Below are 21,639 nucleotides of genomic sequence, written 5' to 3' on the forward strand. Positions count from 1 at the left end.
GATATCACTTCAGTAATATGAGCTGCTCTATTTCATAAAGGTACATTGCTTAAACATTCATTTCTTAAAGGTACTCTCACATGACAAATGTGCCATTGTGCTGAAGTCATGGCACGTCTCATTGCGGCAATGCACAAAATAAATCCTACTGGAGTGGGGAGGGGATGATGGGATATGGGAATGGTTCCCCAGGGGAAAAGTGGGAGGGGGAAGGGGGGTTCTTCTGTGAAGATCAAAGTCCAATCCCAGCCACCTCACGACACTGAAACTTTGTATTAAATTTGCCACTCGGTAGCAAATGTCTGAGAGTGAATGTTATCATGGGTTCCAAGAGTTCAGTTTCTCTTCAACAAAAACAGAAAATGCTGGACAATCTCAGCAGGTCTGACAGCATCTGCGAAGAGAGATGGGAGCTACCGTTTAGAGCCTGGACTACTCTTTTCAGATTCCAACATCCGCAGTAATTGCCTTCTATCACTTTCTCTCCTCCTGCCCTTACGTTCAGCCCCACTTCCCCCCTTCCTCTATTTTCTGTAATCCCTTTTGTAATAATGTCTTGCCACCTGATCATTTGTTAGTTCATGGCCCTTGTTTTACTTTGAACCTCAGTTAGCCTGAGCTGTTGCATTTCGTCGCCTGATTACAGCGAGTGACTGCATGGGTGAGACCTTGCAAACTGTTGCAAATCAGTCATCTGACAGAAAGTGGCTCTGTTTTAATCTTATGCATTCCCTACTTGTCCAGTCATCTGTCATTTGGACCCCATAACTCACAATATTATATTGAATTCAGAGCTCGACCTAACTCGACAAAATAATCACCGCAACCTTCAGATGGACGAGGATTGATTTTCTTCTTCCTGGTAGGGTAGTACAGTGGTTAGCACTGTTGCTTCACAGCTCCAGGGTCCCAGGTTCAATTCCCGGCTTGGGTCACTGTCTGTGCGGAGTCTGCACGTTCTCCCTGTGTCTACGTGGGTTTCCTCCAAGTGCTCCGGTTTCCTCCCACAAGTCCCGAAAGACGTGCTGTTAGGTGAATTGGACATTCTGAATTCTCCCTCTGTGTACCCGAACAGGCACCGGAATGTGGCGACTCGGCGTTTTTCACAGTAACTTCATTGCAGTGTTAATGTAAGCCTACTTGTGAGAATAAAGATTATTATTATTATTTCCTGGGGAGCAATAGTAACTGGGTGCAATGGAAAGAGAATGAGGGTGGACAAAGTGGAAGGGCTCTTCACTCCACCGCTGTGCCAGTATTTACGAGGGTTCCCCAAATGTCAGAGTAGAAGCAGTAGCATTAGATACAGGCCCAGCATGAATATTACAACAAGGTAAGGGGGGAACAATCCTAGCTTCCTGCATCACATTCCACGGTTGTAGCTGAAGAAACCTGCAGCAGCTCTTGCGAAGGAGTAGTCTGAAGAAGAAAGATGTCACCACCCTCACCCACCCGACCCCATCCCCAATCCCCAGAGGACTCGGGACAGGAAACCTCTTTGGCTGTCAGTCAGCAGCTGCAGCCAACAAGTTTCATTATCCAGGAGCCAAGATGGTCACTGCTAGTCTGCGGGCCTGTAGCAGCATTCCCATTCCTACATACTTCCAACCATGTTGCACTCTATACAGTCCTCCCAGCATGTGTGCTCTTGGTGAAAACGCACCCAGACCATGCAATTGGCCTGGGTTCAGAACACTGTGGCATCTCTTCTCTTCCAGATGGATTCAGTGGAACTTTAGACCTAAGCAGTAAAATAGGTGATAGCAGATCAAACCAACCATCTGTTACATACTCTGTCTATTGTACACCATACCTGTTGCATATCCTCCCAATAAACATTCCGCCGCTTATACCCCAACCTTTATTCACCCCAACTGTCGACAACTTGTCTGTTATAAATGGTCATCCTGTTATATGCTCTGCCTGTTATACACCCACACCAGCTATCGCCTTATCTGTTATAAGGGACAGCATGCTCCTGTCCACCAGCTGTGTTTCTTTGCGGCGCGCCTTTCGCTGGTGGTGGGACTCTTTACTCCCACCTCTCGTCAAGGGATTTCCCATTGAAGCCGCCCCACATTGCCAGAAAAACCGCAAGTGGGGGTGCGCTGTCAGCGGGAAAAAATATTCTCAACAGCCGAAGAATTCTGGCTAAGAGAAAGGAGTAGGCCATTCAACCCATCTAGCTCATTCCACCATTCAATAATGTCGGGGATGACCTGATTGTGGCCTTAACTCTACTTTTCGGTCTGTGTCCCATAACCTTTGACTCCACTGCCTGTAAGATACTCTGCCTGTTACAGCCTCACCCATTGTGCTCCCCACCTGTTATGCATCCCATTATGCCCCACTGTTAAGTGACTGACTGCTGTGCATAACATTGAGCCTGGTACCACACCCTAACTTGGCATGGGACACTGGCACCTTGCAGATAGAATACATTGAAATAAAACAAACTCACTCATTCATATTTCCTTTACCCGTGGTCTGGTGGTCAGATGCTGCCATCCCCACTACTTGCTAACAAACCCTGTCCCAGACCTTATCCTGCTAACACCACCCTTTCCAAGCTTGACAAACACTGAGGAGCCTGAACCGAAGTCTCATACAGCATATTCCAATCATTAAAATGAAGCAACCTCGCAACCTCAGGGCTAAGATAGTATTCAATTGGCAAAGCCACGCATGAAGGAAAGTAGTCCTTAAGACAATGTGAGGAGATTGCTGAGGAAGCTCCTCATTCTCAAAAAAAGACAATTGATGCGGGCAGGCTACATCGATCAAATTCATTTTGTGTTTCATTTTTGAGGCATCCTTTAACACATTCACAATGGATAGCAAACTGGAAATCCAAAACACTCATTTTTTTTTTAATGCTCAATTTTGTATTAAGAGCATGTGGTACACATAAAATAATGGGCGTATTAATGCTGTTCAGTGAAAATTAAACTCACTGCTGTTTCTGGATAGTGAAGGAATTGGGAGAGTTGAATCTGATTGTCTTCCATTCCATCTAAAATATGTGTGAGCTCTAATTGTTCCTTTAAGTTTTAACTTGCATGTTAAACTGTTAGTTCTATTAATTAACTTTCAAGATATATATTTTCCCTCAGTCTCGCTTGGGGATCATTTACGTGCTGTATGGCGGCATCAGTGACCACAATAAACACGTACACAAAGACCATCCTCGAGTTCAAGCACAAAAGGAAGAATTTGGAAAGAAGCTTAAAATCAAAACCCAAACTAATTGAGCATGAAGTTCCAGCGGAGCGAGTCTGGGACAGGTATATTAGCTCAGTGCCCAGTTCTACCGAGGAGTTCCTCGACCTCTCCAGTAATGGCCGCAAGATGTCCAGTGGCTCCGTCTTTGCCGATCTCAATGACATTCTGGATGCACAGGGTGAAGAATACTGTTGAAGTTCCTGGGACATTGTGCCAGATCGGTTCTAGATGTCACCTATGTGTTCAGGAAGGGTTTATCTTACTGGTTCCTTTTCTCCTCAAGTTTATAATGTCACACATCAGGCATCATCAGGATAGAATGCAACTAGTATTTCTGTTACACTCTGCCTCTCCGACCAACTGTACTATTGCACTTTGATTGGCAAAGATCACTGGCAATGGAGGGAGATAGCCACAGCTAATCACAAGTTTACAGAACTTACTATGTTTGTTTCGGCATGGTGCAGGAGAGATCCCCACATTTTCTGTCTCAATGCTGTATTTTGCAACCCACCAAAAATGTTAAGTGTTGGTGCCGAATTAGTCCTGATTATTGGTTTGCACTTGGGGGAACACTGCTGTATGCATTCGTCTCAATGGACACAGACACACACAAGCACACGCAGACATACACACAGACATACACACATGCACACTCACCCACTCACACACACAGGATTTTTTTTAAAATTTAGAGTACCCAATTATTTTTTCCAATTGAGGGGCAATTTAGCATGGCCAATCCACCAACCCTGCAAATCTTGGGGGTGAGACCCACGCAGACACGGGGAGAATGTGCAAACTCCACACGGACAGCGACCCAGAGCCGGGATCGAACCTGGGTCCTCAGCGTCGTAGGCAGCAGTGCTAACCACTGTTCCACCTTGCTGCCCTTACACTCACAGACATAAAGACACACACTCACTCACATGGATAGACACACATACACATACACCCACTCACACACACATGTACACACTCACATGCATGCACACAGACACATGCACACAGACATGCACACGCACTCACACTTGCACTCACACTAATTCACATGCACTCACAGACATAGACACACACAAACACACACTCACATGCACACACACTCTCACTCATGTACAGACACACTCACATGCACACACATAATCACACGTACACACACACTCATTCACTCACACACACACACGAATGGTGACAAGTGTTAGTCACTGGTCTTCCATCACTGGAAGCTGGATTCTAACCCAGCTGAGGCTGTGTGAGCAATATCTCCTTTGTTTTCTTTCTGTAAAAGGCCATGTGTAAAATGAGTTTGGTCATAACTAAAGCACAAAGATCTGGCATTAGGGACTTGAACTCCTAACCATCCATAGTCAATGTTTGGAAAGTCTAACCCTAGATTTCAATCTAACTCAGAGAGACCACAGAATGGCACCTTGCTGTTGAAGACGTAGCTTTTCTGAGGTTGTGATTGAAACTTTGTTCTGAAGCAGAGCAGCAAACTTTCCTCTCCTGCGCACAGGCTGCTTTTGGCTGGCTACCTAAAATGGAAATAGTGTTCCATTCTTCATCAGTAACAATGTTCCCATTCATAAGGATCAAAATATAAGGTTGAAAGATCTCCCAGATCAATATAGATAAACACTTGCTCCAAAAATATTAACAAGTAACAAAATATATTATTATGATCAAAACAACTGCACACATCCACCATTCTGTAATTCATAGTCTATGCTGCATAGTTCACATTGTTTTTTTCTTCCGTACTTCCTTCTGAGAATTATCTGCTCTAGACTCCCATTTAGTTCATGACTACAAGTTGTCATGAAGTTAAAATTCAAAGGGTCAGTTATATCAACAGATTTTCCCACATTATGTAGGGTTGCCACATTTCTGTTTGATCACCCATCATATAAATCATTTTGTTTTAAATTTGGTAGGCGGTTTAACTGTCAAATGCCCCCCCCCCCCCCCCCCCCCCCCCCTGCCATTCACTCTCCTCATTTACACAGAGTGAGGACCTGCATCAACACACACTGGCTTGGGTTTTTTTTATGGCGTGGAGTAGGGCTTTAATCCAGGCCATTCTGGGGAAGGAAGGGACCAGGGAAGATATCCATTGAGCCACTTCAGCGTCCCCATATCAATACACTATTTACTGAATGGAAAGCTCCTATTCGGTAGCACATAGTATGGACAAGTTGAATGCAGCCTTATGGATGTGGGGAGGGAAGAAACTGGAAATAATATTCCAACAATTTGAAGATTCACTATGAATTAAACTAGATGATTTTTTTGAAAAATTGTTAATCCACTGTGCAACAGCATCAATAAACCCCAAGCTTTGACAAATGGTCAATTATACACTGAAGTGCCGATAGTTGAGCTCAAAGGATTTCAATCCACGAGGGAGAGAAAAGAAGCCAATGATAATTGAGGATTGAGCTCGAGATTGTGCTGTCGTCACAAATGGACAGGCCACTCATAATAGATTCAACCAAAATTCCATTTTGTCATCAAAGGTCTCAAGTGTTGCCTGTTCTTGATAAAAATGTTCTTTCTCTTTCTGCTAAGCATTCTGACTGAGTATTTTGTATTACCTCCCAGTCAGAACTTGGCAGTGTTTTTCCTAAGATACTAGTCTCAAATAGAAAATGCGAAAAATTGACAACAAACCAATTAGCATATTTAACGAGCAAATGTAAGTTCATGTTGCAAGCATAGGAGTCTGAAATCATTGGATCCACAAAGTGATAAATCTACCCTTTAATCCACACAGTTCACGGGTTAGAACCAGCCTATATGTCCACTGACGTTGACCTGTTGTATATTTGTAACAATTTCTAATTTTATTTCATATTTGCATCATGTGTAATGTTTCCTTTTAATTCTGGAAATGGGAAATATGGTTGGCAAAGTTTCTTTTAATATATCTGGTATTGAGGCTCATTGTGTCGAAGTCTGAATTCTGAAAATGAAACGAACCAGTCACACGATTCAGTGAATCAAGGTACCACACTCTTATTTTGTGACCCCTTTTATTCTCCAATACAGCGCATGTATATGTGGTGGTATCTGTGGCAAGTGGGAAATAGAATCCCAATTTTTTCATGGCAATCCTATTTTTTTTCCATTGACCTTGTTTGGAAGGTGATATACATTCGGCAGAGCGACAATCTAAGGTTAATAATGAAACACTGAACTTCCTGCACAGTTGATAACACTGATTTTCAAGGATTTTTTTTCATTATTCCTTCATGGGATGTGAGCATCACGGGAAAGGCCAGCATTTGTTACCCATTCCTAATTTCCCCTCAACTGAATGGCTTGCTTGTCCATTTCAGAACGCAGCTAAGAATGAACCACATTGCTATTGGTCTGGAGTGAGGCTGGTTGATTTCCTTCACTAAAGGGCATTAGTGAAGCAGAAGGGTGTTTAAATAACATTCATGGCCACCACCATTTCCTGAGACCAGCCTTTAATTCCAGATTTAGTAATTGAATTTAAATTCCATCAACTGCCATGGTGGGATTTGAACCCCAAAGCATTAGCACAGGCTTCTGGATTACTGGGACATTCCCACGATGCCACCATCTCCTTTCCAATGAGTTGTAAGGCTGTAGATAGTGGAGGTGATCAGGTTCATTTACATGGTCTTCTTGCACAAGACAAACTCAAGTTGGCTAAAAACAGTTTGCAATGTGAGACGAACAGTGATTTCAGAAACCGAGAATGCACAGCTCAAATATTATTGAGAATCCATGCATGGAACTTATATTTCATGTAATCTGTGCCAAGCTTATATTCCAGCAATAGAGCTCCCTATGAACTCAACTCTGCATTGGAAGCATTGCATCAGGAATTCAGCTTTATGATGCTGGCAGAGCAGATTATCATCAAAACTTCAATCACAAGCTGGCTGCAATCATGTACCTGTATTTTTTTCAGATATGCGTCACTATTTTTCTTTTAACGTGACAAATATACATCATAAAAGGCAATTAAATGGTGAGAAACGGACAAGACACAGTTGGGACGTTTCAACCGCCTTGCTGAGATCTTTTATGTCAAGGATACAAATTTTAAAAGTTTACGGTAGATTTGGATGTCGCAGAACCATCAACCTACTGAAATCCAACTTTACCATCTCCCAAGGTACAGAATATATCTGGGCGGGATTCTCCGGGAATCGGCGGGGCGGGCAGAAACGACGCAGTGGAGTGTTGGGCCCGACGCCCCAAAGGTGCGGAATCCTCCGCACCTTCAGGGGCTTAGCCGGCACCGGAGTGATTTGCGCCCTGCTGGCCGGCGTGGAAGGCCTTTGGATCCACGCCAGTCGGGGTCGAAGGGACTCCACCGGCCGGCGTGGGTCCGCGCATGCGCGAGAGCGTCATCGGCTGCTGATGTCATCCCCACGTATGCACGGCGAAAAGGGTTCACCTTCGCGCCAGCCATCACGGAGGTTACACGGCCGACGCGGAGGAATAGAGTGCCCCCATGGCACAGGCCCGCCCCCGATCGCGGGCCAGGCCACCATGGGGGCACCCCCTGGGTCCAGATCGCCCTATGCCCCAACCCCCCCCCCCCCCCCCATGACCCCGGAGCCCGCCCCCGCGCCTCCATGTCCTGCCGGTAAGGGACCAACGCCAATCTATGCCAGCAGGACTGGCATAGAATGGGTGGGACGTTGGCCCATCGCGGGCCGGAGAATTGGCGGGGGTCCCCCCGACCGGTGCGGCGATTCCCGCCCCCGCCAAATCTCCGGCGCCGGACAATTCGGCGGGACGGGATTCACGCCGCCCCCCTCGGCGATTCTCCAACCCGGCGAGGGGTCGGAGAATCCCGCCCTTGGTCTTATTTGTCATGGATGACAGCAATAAAGATAATTAAGACAATTGATTAAGGCAACTTGGTGGAAGTTTAAATGAAGGGAATGGAACAGAGTTTAATGGTGGTCCAAGAGTCGGAAAAGAGGCAGGCGGTCTTAATTGGGCATGAGGCACATTTTCAGCTTTCCAACATTGGGCCAAAGCTGCTGAATTATATCGGTGGCAGACTGGAGGAAAATTGGGATTCCCAATGGCAAGCTGCAGATTTCTAATGCATTCATAGGATCCTGACAGTGCAGAAGGAGACAATTGAGCCCATTGTCTCTGCACCAACCCTTCGAATGAGCACTGTACTCATGCCGACTCCCCCTCCATCCCGATAACCTAACTTGCACATCCCTAGACAGTAAGGGACAATTAGCATGGCCCATTCACCTAATATGCACATCTTTGGCCTGTGGGAAGAAACCGGAGCACAGACACAGGGAGAGCAAACAAACTTCACACAAACAGTGACCCAAGGCTGGAATGGAAATGAGGACAAGGTGACCGGGTTTTTTTTTTTGGGGGGGGGGGTGTTACTGAAGGAAGGTCAATCTTGATGGATGGATAGAAGTCTGAGGATGATGACATGAGGATGGCTGAGATTTATTCAGGGGTGATTGTCGGAGACTTCAATGTTATTCAAGGAAGCTCAAAGGTGATGGATGGTGGGTCAAGGGCATTGGACCCTACAATGGTCAGTGCCCAAATTCTGTCTACTCCTCCACCTGTTCTTTGATGTGCAAGTAGTCCTGTGACAGAGTCCTCCCTAATAAGTGGTCCACACTTGCACTCTCCTGCAACTGGTACAACAATATCTACATGAGGGGAGGCGGTGGCATAGTGGTATTTTTGCTGGACTAGTAATCTTGTGAACCAGGGTAATGATCTGGGTCCCAGGTTCAAATCCCACCATGGTAGGTGATGGAATTTAAACTCAATAAAATAAAAATCAGGAATTAAAAGTCTGATGATGACCATGAAACCATTGCCGATTGTCACAAAAAAAATGTTCATGGTAGCACAGTGGTTAGCACAGTCGCTTCACAGCACCAGGGTCGCAAGGTTCAATTCCCAGCTTGGGTCACTGCCTGTGCTGAATCTGCACGTTCTCCCTGTGTCTGCGTGGGTTTCCTCCAGGTGCTCCGGTTTCCTCCCATAAGTCCCGAAAAACGTGCTGTTAGGTGAATTGGACATTCTGAATTTTCCCTCAGTGTACCCGAACATGGCACCGGAATGTGGCGACTAGGGGAGTTTCACAGTAACTTCATTGCAGTGTTAATGTAAGCCTACTTGTGACAATAATTATTATTAAAAAATGATTATTGAATGATCTGACTCACACTCATTCAGACGCTAAGGTGAAGAAAGCTATCTCTCGCTTGGACAACCTTTCCACTCACACAGATGTATTGCTTGGTGTCCTCATGAGACCACTTTGCTGTAACACCATAACGCCACTTACCTTGGCAGAGTGAGAGAGGTTAATGACCCTTTTCCCGCACTGGTTCACTTCCCCCCCAACCCAGTCACCTTGTCCTCCTTTCCATTGAGCATGAACCTCCCCTTGTTCGACCTTAATCTTCCCTCTGCTGTCCTGATTCCTTCCTCTCTCTCCAATGAACCCCTTTATGCTGACCATAACTGCTGATCTCCATTAAGATTTCTGTCCAAACATCTTTTGACCAGGCAGGTGGATTTCCTGCTGGGGTCACTGGAGTGAAGGCACTCCCACTGTTCCCTCATGGCCTGGTGAGGACCCTGCAGGGAGGCATCATAAAAACCATGGGACTAAACGTTGTCTGGTCTGAGATATATCTCTTGCTGGTTATGGGGTGACAGCAAACAATTGGAAACAATGGGAAGGGAGGAGGATGGGAGCAGATCTAAGGATCCAAAGGCGGGTTGGGGGGGGGGGGGGGCGATGGGCATGGGGTGGCAGCAGTTCCAGTCATCCAAAGTTGTACACATAGCTAGACTTATGTTGCTGGTTTGCTGGGATCCTACGCGTGTCCAGGTGATGTTTATAAATGGCGGCAAATCTTCAACCCCATCAGATGACAACAGATTCCTGCCTGCCATCGTCATGCAATTGGCTGGGCCTCATGTTTCTGCATACCTAACTGGCTAACCACCACATGAGTGTGCACGGCCAGCCTCTCCTGGCGGAAGTGAAAGCCCCGCCCAGAACTGGTTCCTCCATTGGGATCCACACTGCTGGAACAGAATTCATCCTAGGAGTGAGGATGCAAATTGAATCACATGATAAAGACAGCAGTGAAACAGGCTATCCAGACTAACCAGTCCATCCCTGCATTTATGCTCCTCTACTCCACCCCCTCCACTTTACTCTCCTCCTGTCTATCCTCAACTAGCTCTGTCAACAGAATCCTTCATCCCCTCCCCTTTCCATATTTATCTGACGTCCCCTTAAATGCACCTACACTTATTTACTTCAACAAATCCCCTGTTGCAGTGGTTTTCACATTCTCACCACCCTCCCGGGTAAAGCCGTTTTTCCCCAAATTCCCTATTGGATTTCTTGCTGATGATCTTAAATTGATGGCCCCATAATTTTGCCCTGCCCCAGAAGTCAGAATACTCTCTTCGTGTCGACTCTATCAAAACCTTCCATAATTGTAAAGACTTTGATTGGTCACCAAACAGCGTTCCCTTCTCAAGAGAGCCATGAATGCGCCTCTCGTGGTTAGTATCATCCATGTGAATATTTTTCACAACCCCTCCAGTCCCGCTGTCTTTTTAATATCACAGAAAACAGAATTATATTCAGTACCCAAGGGTCTAACCAAAGCTTCAATACAAATTTAGCATAACTTCACTACATTGCAATTCTATCCCTCCAGGACTAAACCCAGATGATTTGTTTATTTTTTAATGGCTTTGTTAACCTGTGGCGTTACTTTCAATAATTTATGTATTTGTGCTACCAGATCCCTTTGTCCCTCAACACCATTTAGGTTCTTACTTTTTAAGTAATATTCAGCCTCTTTAATTTTCTTGCCAAAATGTACTATCTCACATTTATCTGTGTTGAAATTCATTTGCTAGTTATAAACACATTCTCCAAGTTTATTAATATATTGTAATTTGTTGCAGTTCTTCTCAGTACTGAGTAAATAAATGGTTGCGTCACGCACACGGGATTACGGTTTGAGCAGAAATATCATTAAATAATTATTAATATATTATTAAAATGTGATTTTTAAAAATCATAATGGAGACATTCTGAAAGTATCAAAGTAGTTTCTCAGGGTCAGAAAAGTTTTTCAACAGCAATTATTAAGTTATTCCACTGTCAGAAATCCAGCTCCCAATGAGTGTTACCTTTTCCAAGGGTTTAACAGTGAGACCACTAAGTGTAACTCTTTAGTGTTTTCTAATTGATTGGTGGGTGAGGAGGGGTCGTGGGCAGAATTTTAAAAAAATTTGTTGATGGGATCTGAGCGCCGTTGGCTGGGCCAGCATTTATTGACCATCCTGAGGGGCATTTAAGAGCAAACCACATTGTTATGAATCTAGAGCCACACTTAGGGCAGACCAGGTAAGGATGGCAGATTTCCTTCCTGAAAGGACATTAGTGAACAAGTTGGGTTTTTGTGACAATCATTTCATTTGACTTTTAATTCTAGATTTTTTATTGAATTCAATTTTCACCATCTGCCATGGTGGGATTTGAGCCCAAGTCCTCAGACCCTTACTCTGGGTCTCAGGGTTACTAGTCCAACCACTTCCCCAACCTCCTCCCCTATGGAGAAGGGTGCAATCAATTTGGCCAAAGTCAGCAAATTTAGAAATTGTGTTTTGGGTTTCAAATTCTAATCATCAATACAATTTGTATTCCAACGTCTGCCACTCAGAGTATACTCTCTGCTTCCTGCCTTGAAGCCAGCCAGCTACCCATTCTGCGATTTGGCCCACGATTTCACATTCTCTGACCTTAATCATTAGTCTATTACATGGCGGCTTATCAGAGACACATGTTCTGGTGTGAGGCAGCGTTAAATCACAGTGGTGATTTATTAACAAAAGGAAGAACTTTATATTACAGATCAATACAACCTCAACACAAATCCTGGCCGGGATTCTCCCCTACCCGGCGGGGCGGGGGGTCCTGGCGTAGCGGAGTGGCGCCAACCACTCCGGCGTCGGGCCTCCCCAAAGGTGCGGAATTCTCTGAACCTTTAGGGGCTAGGCCCGCGCCGGAGTGCAGAAGGAGACCATTCGGCCCATCAAGTCTGTACCGGCCCTTGGAAGGAGCATCCCACTTGAGCCCAACACCTCCACCCTCTCCCCATAACCCAGTAGCCCCACCCAACCCCTTTGCACCCCCAGTGGAATCCCGTCAACAGCTTCACATTTTGAAGAAGCTGTTGTAAACCTGGCCGATGCGTTGCAACGCGGTGAGGGAGAATTTCCTACCTGGAGGCAGCATATGGCGGGGAAGCCATTCAAATGTTGACAATGTTGTCGAGGAGAATACTCAGGTACAGTCGACCAGGCTAGATGGGATTGAGGTTCGCAAGGAGGAGGTGTTAGCAATTTTGGAAAGTGTAAAAATAGATAAGTCCCCTGGGCCAGATGGGATTTATCCTAGGATTCTCTGGGAAGCCAGGGAGGAGATTGCAGAGCCTTTGTCCTTGATCTTTATGTTGTCTTTGTCGACAGGAATAGTGCCGGAAGACTGGAGAATAGCAAATGTTGTCCCCTTGTTCAAGAAGGGGAGAAGAGACAACCCTGGTAATTATAGACCTGTGAGCCTTACTTCGGTTGTGGGTGAAATGTTGGAAAAGGTTATAAGAGATAGGGTTTATAATCATCTTGAAAAGAACAAGTTGATTAGCGATAGTCAACACGGTTTTGTGAAGGTAGGTCATGCCTCACAAACCTTATTGAGTTTTTTGAGAAGGTGACCAAACAGGTGGATGAGGGTAAAGTGGTTGATGTGGTGTATATGGATTTCAGTAAGGTGTTTAATAAGGTTCCCCACGGTAGGCTATTGCAGAAAATAAGGAAGTATGGCATTGAAGGTGATTTAGCGGTTTGGATCAGTAATTGGCTAGCTGAAAGAAGACAGAGGGTGGTGGTTGATGGCAAATGTTCATCCTGGAGTTCAGTTACTAGTGGTGTACCGCAAGGATCTGTTTTGGGGCCTCTGCTGTTTGTCATTTTTATAAATGACCTGGAAGAGGGTGTAGAAGGATGGGTTAGTAAATTTTCAGATGACACGAAGGTCGGTGGAGTTGTGGATAGTGCTGAAAGATGTTATAGGTTACAGAGGGACATAGATAAGCTGCAGAGCTGGGCTGAGAGGTGGCAGATGGAGTTTAATGCGGAAAAATGTGAGGTGGTTCACTTTGGAAGGAGTAACAGGAATGCAGAGTACTAGGCTAATGGCAAGATTCTTGGTAGTGTAGATGAACAGAGAGATCTCGGCATCCAGGTACATAAATCCCTGAAAGTTGCCACCCAGGTTAATAGGGTTGTTAAGAAGGCATATGGTGTGCTAGCCTTTATCAGTAGGGGGATTGAGTTTCGGAGCCACGAGGTCATGCTGCAGCTGTACAAAACTCTGGTGCGACCACACCTGGAGTACTGCGTGCAGTTCTGGTCACCACATTATAGGAAGGATGTGGAAGCTTTGGAAAGGGTTCAGAGGAGATTTACTAGGATGTTGCCTGGTATGGAGGGAAGGTCTTACGAGGAAAGGCTCAGGGACTTGAGGTTGTTTTCGTTAGAGAGGAGAAGGCTGAGAGGTGACTTAATAGAGACATATAAGATAGTCAGAGGGTTAGATAGGGTGGACAGTGAGAGTCTTTTTCCTCGGATGGTGATGACTGACACGAGGGGACATAGCTTTAAATTGAGGGGTGGTAGATATAGGACAGATGTCAGAGGCAGTTTCTTTACTCAGAGAGTAGTAGGGGTGTGGAACGCCCTGCCTGCAACAGTAGTAGACTCGCCAACTTTAAGGGCATTTAAGTGGTCACTGGATAGACATATGGATGAAAATGGAATAGTGTAGGTCAGATAGGCTTCAGATGGTTTCACAGGTCGGCACAACATCGAGGGCCGAAGGGCCCGTACTGCGCTGTAATGTTCTATGTTCTATAAAAAATACATTTGGGAACCACATTGTGTCACCGCGAGGGGCAGGAAAATCTAATAATGGGATCTTGCCACCAAGATTCTTGGTCTCGCAGAACTTGCCGCTGGTGCCACCATTTCTGTCTATGGCGCACGGTGGCTGGAAATCCCTGCATCGGCTCCGATTTACAATCATTTCCTGTGTGGCAGGCATGGACTTTTGTGAATAGTTTCAACCCTTTAAAGTTGATGGGAGGGCCTTGTAAAGTGAAGGTTTCACAGTCGAGTGTGAGGTTTCTTGCAGCCAAATAGCTTGGAGATAGCTTCTCGGGCAAACTTTAATTTGGAGCAGGTTGGGGTGGATCTCTCTCAGCGTTTTGCGCTGCCAATGTTTTGCTGTTAATTTCCTTGGCTGCTTGAGAATTTATAACTAGTTTGCAGTCTGCTTTTCTGACCAACCAATGACCGTTGATAACCTGAAAACAGCTCTTAACTTATTTTTAACAGAAAACAAAAAATCTCTGCTCTCATGTATTTTTAACAAGTTCAATTCCTTGGTGCTTGTATTGATTTCACAACCTTTGTTGAGGTTAGCACTCCTGAATATTTGAAAAGCCATCATGCGCACTGGGATGGTGATAGGGCACATTCACTTCAGTTTCAATCTTCCCTTTTGTCCTGCATGAGATATGTAGAGACGTAGTCTGGTAACTCCATAACCTTTTCTTGCCCACCCTTATACAAAGGGATGTGTGAATTCCATGGATTACTATGAATTATCATGTTTTATTCATATTTGGCGGTCGATTGCTGCTGTTGCAGCTCAAATGTCAAAGGTCACATGATTTGTAGCAGCCATTATAATAGCTTGCTTGTGTTCAGTTTTAATAGTATTTGACTGAAACTTGAGAATATACTGGTAATGTCAATTCATTGAAGCAAATCATACAAATAAAATGAAGACTTAATTGGATGTGTTTTTGGAGGGAGAAGTGATTTTAAGATAGGGTGTGGGCCAATAGAAAGATCTCTATGAGCCGCAGGCTAATTTGGGTCCAAAGGCCCATACATTTCCGAAATCTTCTCAAATCCTTAGTCTAGGAGACTTACATTTATATATTGGCCCATGTTTTAAAGTAATAATGGCAATGAAACTGTAAGTTTTCACTGTCATCACTCCTCTAAAACTAACATAATCCTCTGGAATCCACACATTTATAGTTAAACGCAAAGGTCCAGAAATTGCTACCAGTTGTTCTCTTATTCTGCAGAGGGTGATCTGTTGAAGTCCTGCCCATCAATTAGAAACCACTGAACTGATGAAAACCTACTCGTTAATGATATTAGTTTCAATGCAAAAACCCATTATTGATGCAGATGTAACTGAGCTTTTTTCACAGTGTAATTAACTCAGTGATTGATGCTGAAAACTCTTTCTGATTCTGCAAATTGAATTTGTTATTTGTGGAATGTCAAATTTCCCCTCATGATTAAAAAAAATTGCATTTTTAAAGCCTCCCTCTTCAGTTCTCAGCCCTAAGGCAGGGCCTTGGCAATTAATTGTTGAAATGCAGCTAAGTGCCATGATGTTTTTGCTGTGGTTAAGGTGAGGAGGCAAGCCCCAAATCTATTTCTGACAGAATGGGGTTTGAACCTTGTTCCATTGCCATTTATTTGATCTACTATTCTCGCCATCCAGCCAACCGAACTAAATGGCCCCACATTTTTAAAACAATTATTTTTAATTTATTGATTTAATTTGTTTGAATGATATTTCAGCTTCTGCCTTCATTCCATGTGTATGTCCCAATCATTTGTTTTGTTCTCTGTAAAATTCAATTAAAAGTAGGTATGTCAGGAATAAAAGAATGACTAGGGTAAGAGTAGGGCCAGTCAAGGACAGTGGTGGGAAGTTGTGTGTGGAGGCTGAGGAGATAAGCGAGATACTAAATGAATACTTTTCGTCAGTATTCACTCAAGAAAAAGATAATATTGTGGAGGAGAATGCTGAGACCCAGGCTATTAGAATAGATGGCATTGAGGTGCGTAGGGAAGAAGTGTTGGCAATTCTGGACAAGGTGAAAATAGATAAGTCCCCGGGGCCGGATGGGATTTATCCTAGGATTCTCTGGGAAGCCAGGGAAGAGATTGCTGAGCCTTTGGCTTTGATTTTTAGGTCATCATTGGCTACAGGAATAGTGCCAGAGGACTGGAGGATAGCAAATGTGGTCCCTTTGTTCAAGAAGGGGAGTAGAGATAACCCCGGTAACTATAGGCCGGTGAGCCTAACGTCTGTGGTGGGTAAAGTCTTGGAGAGGATTATAAAAGATACGATTTATAATCATCTAGATAGGAATAATATGATTAGGGACAGTCAGCATGGTTTTGTGAAGGGTAGGTCATGCCTCACAAACCTTATCGAGTTCTTTGAGAAGGTGACTGAACAGGTAGACGAGGGTAGAGCAGTTGATGTGGTGTATATGGATTTCAGTAAAGCGTTTGATAAGGTTCCCCACGGTCGGCTATTGCAGAAAATACGGAGGCTGGGGATTGAGGGTGATTTAGAGATGTGGATCGGAAATTGGCTAGTTGAAAGAAGACAGAGAGTGGTAGTTGATGGGAAATGTTCAGAATGGAGTTCAGTTACGAGTGGCGTACCACAAGGATCTGTTCTGGGGCCGTTGCTGTTTGTCATTTTTATAAATGACCTAGAGGAGGGCGCAGAAGGATGGGTGAGTAAATTTGCAGACGACACTAAAGTCGGTGGAGTTGTAGACAGTGCGGAAGGATGTTGCAGGTTACAGAGGGACATAGATAAGCTGCAGAGCTGGGCTGAGAGGTGGCAAATGGAGTTTAATGTGGAGAAGTGTGAGGTGATTCACTTTGGAAAGAATAACAGAAATGTGGAATATTTGGCTAATGGTAAAATTCTTGGCAGTGTGGATGAGCAGAGGGATCTCGGTGTCCATGTACATAGATCCCTGAAAGTTGCCACCCAGGTTGATAGGGTTGTGAAGAAGGCCTATGGTGTGTTGGCCTTTATTGGTAGAGGGATTGAGTTCCGGAGCCATGAGGTCATGTTGCAGTTGTACAAAACTCTAGTACGGCCGCATTTGGAGTATTGCGTACAGTTCTGGTCGCCTCATTATAGGAAGGACGTGGAAGCTTTGGAACGGGTGCAGAGGAGATTTACCAGGATGTTGCTGGTATGGAGGGAAAATCTTATGAGGAAAGGCTGATGGACTTGAGGTTGTTTTCGTTAGAGAGAAGAAGGTTAAGAGGTGACTTAATAGAGGCATACAAAATGATCAGAGGGTTAGATAGGGTGGACAGCGAGAGCCTTCTCCCGCGGATGGAGGTGGCTAGCACGAGGGGACATAGCCTTAAATTGAGGGGTAATAGATATAGGACAGAGGTCAGAGGTGGGTTTTTTACGCAAAGAGTGGTGAGGCCGTGGAATGCCCTACCTGCAACAGTAGTGAACTCGCCAACATTGAGGGCATTTAAAAATTTATTGGATAAGCATATGGATGATAAGGGCATAGTGTAGGTTAGATGGCCTTTAGATTTTTTTTCCATGTCGGTGCAACATCGAGGGCCGAAGGGCCTGTACTGCGCTGTATCGTTCTATGTTCTATGTAAAAGTGAAGGATAATCAATGCACTCATTTGCATTGATTTGCTGGCTGTGGGAATTCTTCAATGTGATTTGCTGCTTACCCCACTTGATGACGTCACTGTTGCTGGATGCCTGGAGATCTCCTTGACTTGGTATGAGATTCAAACTAATGTTGGGGAAAAGGGCAATCCACATTACAGAGAATGCCAAATCTTTGTTGGCAGCTAATTTGAGGTCAAGGTCTCTTCACATTGTCACAACATCTAACCCATTAACATTTTTGTTTCTCGCTCCCCAGGAGCCTGTCTTACTCTTTGAGGAGGAAGCTCCACGTTCCTCTGATCTGGCTAGGAATGATTGTTTTTTTTACAATGCCAAATGCATCCAGAAATAATTAATGGCAAACGGTGCACCAATAATGCAAACATTTCAGTTTTCCATAATGCAATTACTTGTCAAAATATCTGTTGTGTTTATTAATTTATTTTGTTTGCCAATCAAACAATAGAATGGCCATACCAGAGCTTTGGAATCATTATATCTAAAAGGAAAAAGCTGTACTCCCAGGTCACTTGTAGCACAAGTTGTAGCACAAGTTAGATGCAATGCAGCATAGTCTCTCATGTTATTTTGAGAGTGTCAACACTTCAGCTTCCACAGAACAGAGTTTACTGCACCAGCACAACCTTTCCACATGCCAAACTGCCTCTCTTTGTTTCTTCTCGAGATAAAATGAATATACACAGTGCCAAATGTTGTAGAATTGTGGCAACTTCAAACTGGATTCAGTGGTGCAACCTCATTTGACTCGAGATCCTCAACAATCATTGGTGAGAAATGAGACTTTGACCCAACTATGCCTGTTCTACATTTGCAAACCAAAATGTTGGAGCTGGAACGGAAATATGTTGAACAGAAATAACAGCAAATCCTTTATTTTTTAAAATAATTTTAGAGTACCCAATTCATTTTTTCCAATTAAGGGGCAATTTAGCATGGCCAATCCACCTAGCCTGCACATCTTTGGGTTGTGGGGGTGAAACCCACGCAAACACGGGGCAAACTCCACACGGACAGTGACCCAGAGCCGGGATTGAACCTGTGACCTCAGCACCATGAGGCAGCAGGGCTAACCCACTGCGCCACCGTGCTGCCCCTCATAACAGCAAATCCTAACCGCTTGATTGAGCGGCTATGTGGTGTTGGGCAGGACACACAGCCTGAGACTCTTCAGTAATTTTACTCACACATTAAGAACACTGAACAGAATCAGTGGACAATGGTTGCACATGCAAAATCTGTTTACAGCCCAGTACTCATGAACGTGGCGATCAGAACATGCCCTGTTTTGACAACCGACAGGACCTTGTACTCTCCACCTTATTTTTAGAGACTCAGAATTGGGTCGCAATGTCCCACCAATGCTGTGAAATAACCAATATGCTAAGGGTTGGCTAATGACTCATGCAACTTGAACATTTTCTATCTGTCCCTCAGGGGAGATGTCCCCAACGGAGCACCAATGAAAATTGGGAATACCTTGGACAGATTTACTTTTGGGCCTCATCATTCTGAGGCAATGTGACATACTGTACATACACAAAACACCAGTTTCATAAAATTACTTGCTCAAACTTTCTGTTCTATGCTGTTGTAGATAGTTTTGTACCCTTCACACCTTGAACCTTTCTGATGAAGAATGGAGCAAAACAATATTTTTTTGTGATAACGTATTATAATCTGTCAAGAACTATATGTAATCAGTACTACATACTGGGCAGTGTAATTTAACCCTCTGCTGCTGATTGTAGTGTTCCTCCACTGTTTGTGCCTCAGTAGCCAACCAGTTAAGCCTATGTTAGCCTTTGTCAAAACAGTTCCAACCTAGACCAAAATCTATACCCATCATTCTTTCATCCCCATTATCCTTCCATCCAATTCTCTTCCCACATCTAGTGGTGAAATAAGACAGACTTAAAGTTGCCAAAGGCTTATAGCTTCAGGGGTGCCACTCTACATCACGCATAGCTGACCAGGATTCTCTCCCACTGTATTTAAGTCTCATTATAATGTGAAATCACTGGAACATTTTGGCTGATGATTAATTGGGATTTGAATGGAATAACTCTCTGTGGGGTTTATCCACTTTCCTTTGCACAAACAGGTCCTCCTTATCCCTTCTCTTTGGTGTGGCACATCTCTAACTGCTTTGGTCACTGCACATCCATTGCTACCACAACCTGAACCATTGGAGTGTAGTGGGATACTTAAGCTTTACATGGGGATTTCTATGTTGCAATCCAACAAAAAAATAGAGAATTCTTAGGTTTTTTTACTAGTCTATACACACTTTCACCTCTGAGTTTAGATCAGCCCTGTTTCTGAAGTTCACAATATCACAATTGTAATTAAAGGGCTATCTCATTCAGAAAGCTTATGCATGACCGAGATCTTACAGTTGACTTAATTAAGATTAGCTTTGTGCAATCCAGGACAGCACACTTTGCATAAGGGCTGACAGGTATGCAGTACATGGCTTTCATTAGGTGTATTTGAAGGAGAGGTGGATAGAATTAGTAATGCTATTATACCTAACTGAGTTCTACTGCTGCCTCAGACCTATATCGTATCAGTTTACTGCACAGAGTTTGACAAGTGCCCAGAATTAGAGGCCATGAAAATTTCTGATTTGTGTGGAAACCTTCAACTGTCTTACAGCCTTGAAACACATTGCTATTCAACCGTAATTCTCCATAGATACATACTTGAAATATAAATCAATAGTCCAAAATGATCACAGTAGTAGCAATGGCTTTTACTCTTTAATGCACCACAGCTCTGAAGATGCCGTAACTTTGTGAAGTCCTCATGTGTTCGGCTGTTTTCATTATATTAGAACGTGGTTGTTCAACCCACTTTCAATTTGTATTGCTCCATTTTTGGACAGGTCCAAAGTTAGTTAATGCAGGAATTTAAGATTTCAGTCGTGAGAGGGTGGGGGGGGGGGGGGGGGGGGGGGAGAGCTAAATATTATTTATTTCAGTGAAGTCACTATGGTAAGGGTGGGTGGCTGTCCCCTGGTCACTGAATGTTGGTGAGATTAAAGGGGCAGAGTTTGTCTGTTAAACGAAGCTCAGTGATAGCCCTCTTCCTTCTAGAGATTGGAGGTTCAAGTCCTCCCTCCAGAAACTTGAGCCTATAATCTGGATTGACATCTCAATGCCACAATGAGGGAGTGTTGCACTGTGAGAGTTGCCACTTTTCAGCTGAGACATTATATCGAGGCACCTCTCAAGCAGATATAAAATGATGCCCTGGCATTATTCAAAAAGAACAGGGAAGCTTTCTATGTTTGGTCAATATTTTTCCCTCACCCTCCGTCACTAGAACTGATTACCTGGTCATTATCACAGGCTAGATTTAACGGGCACCATAGTCCTCAGTCTGACCGTGCTACGATGTCAGGGGAGCCTTTCCCACAATCCCTATGGCTGCCCCACAGCCATCACATACTGGAAGCAGTGCTAATTTGTTGGAGGGAGGCCTCCCTACCCTCTCTCAGATTTGATAACTCTCACCTTAGTCACTGCAACTGGGTGGCTTTGCCCCTTCCATGTCCCACGAGTGGCCCAGACATGTGCATTGTGGAAATGTGATGAACCATGGTCTTTTGACAGAATTCCACCTTTTATTTTGAAACGCAACAATTATTTGATTCAGTACAAAAACTGCACCTCCACAGTTTCTGGGAATTTGAATCGCATCGCAGATATTTATGGGCATAAATTATTGTATGTACTTTCTAAATATTAAACATGGTTTATAATA

The 21,639-nt window shown here is 44.2% G+C and overlaps 1 protein-coding gene across 2 annotated transcripts in view; it reads left to right on the plus strand.

The window, feature by feature from the left end:
* LOC119953195 (germ cell-specific gene 1-like protein) overlaps nt 1–3,938 on the plus strand; it is a 227,516-nt gene extending 223,578 nt beyond the window's left edge. For both annotated transcript variants that reach the window (XM_038777187.1, XM_038777188.1), the window contains one exon: nt 3,114–3,938. In XM_038777187.1, the coding sequence (XP_038633115.1) occupies nt 3,114–3,417 (304 nt within the window). In that variant the 3' untranslated portion in view covers nt 3,418–3,938. The remainder of the gene's footprint in view (nt 1–3,113) is intronic.
* Nucleotides 3,939–21,639: the final 17,701 nt, after the last annotated feature.

The sequence above is a fragment of the Scyliorhinus canicula genome, chromosome 18, assembly GCF_902713615.1.
Source record: "Scyliorhinus canicula chromosome 18, sScyCan1.1, whole genome shotgun sequence".
NCBI lineage: Eukaryota > Metazoa > Chordata > Chondrichthyes > Carcharhiniformes > Scyliorhinidae > Scyliorhinus > Scyliorhinus canicula.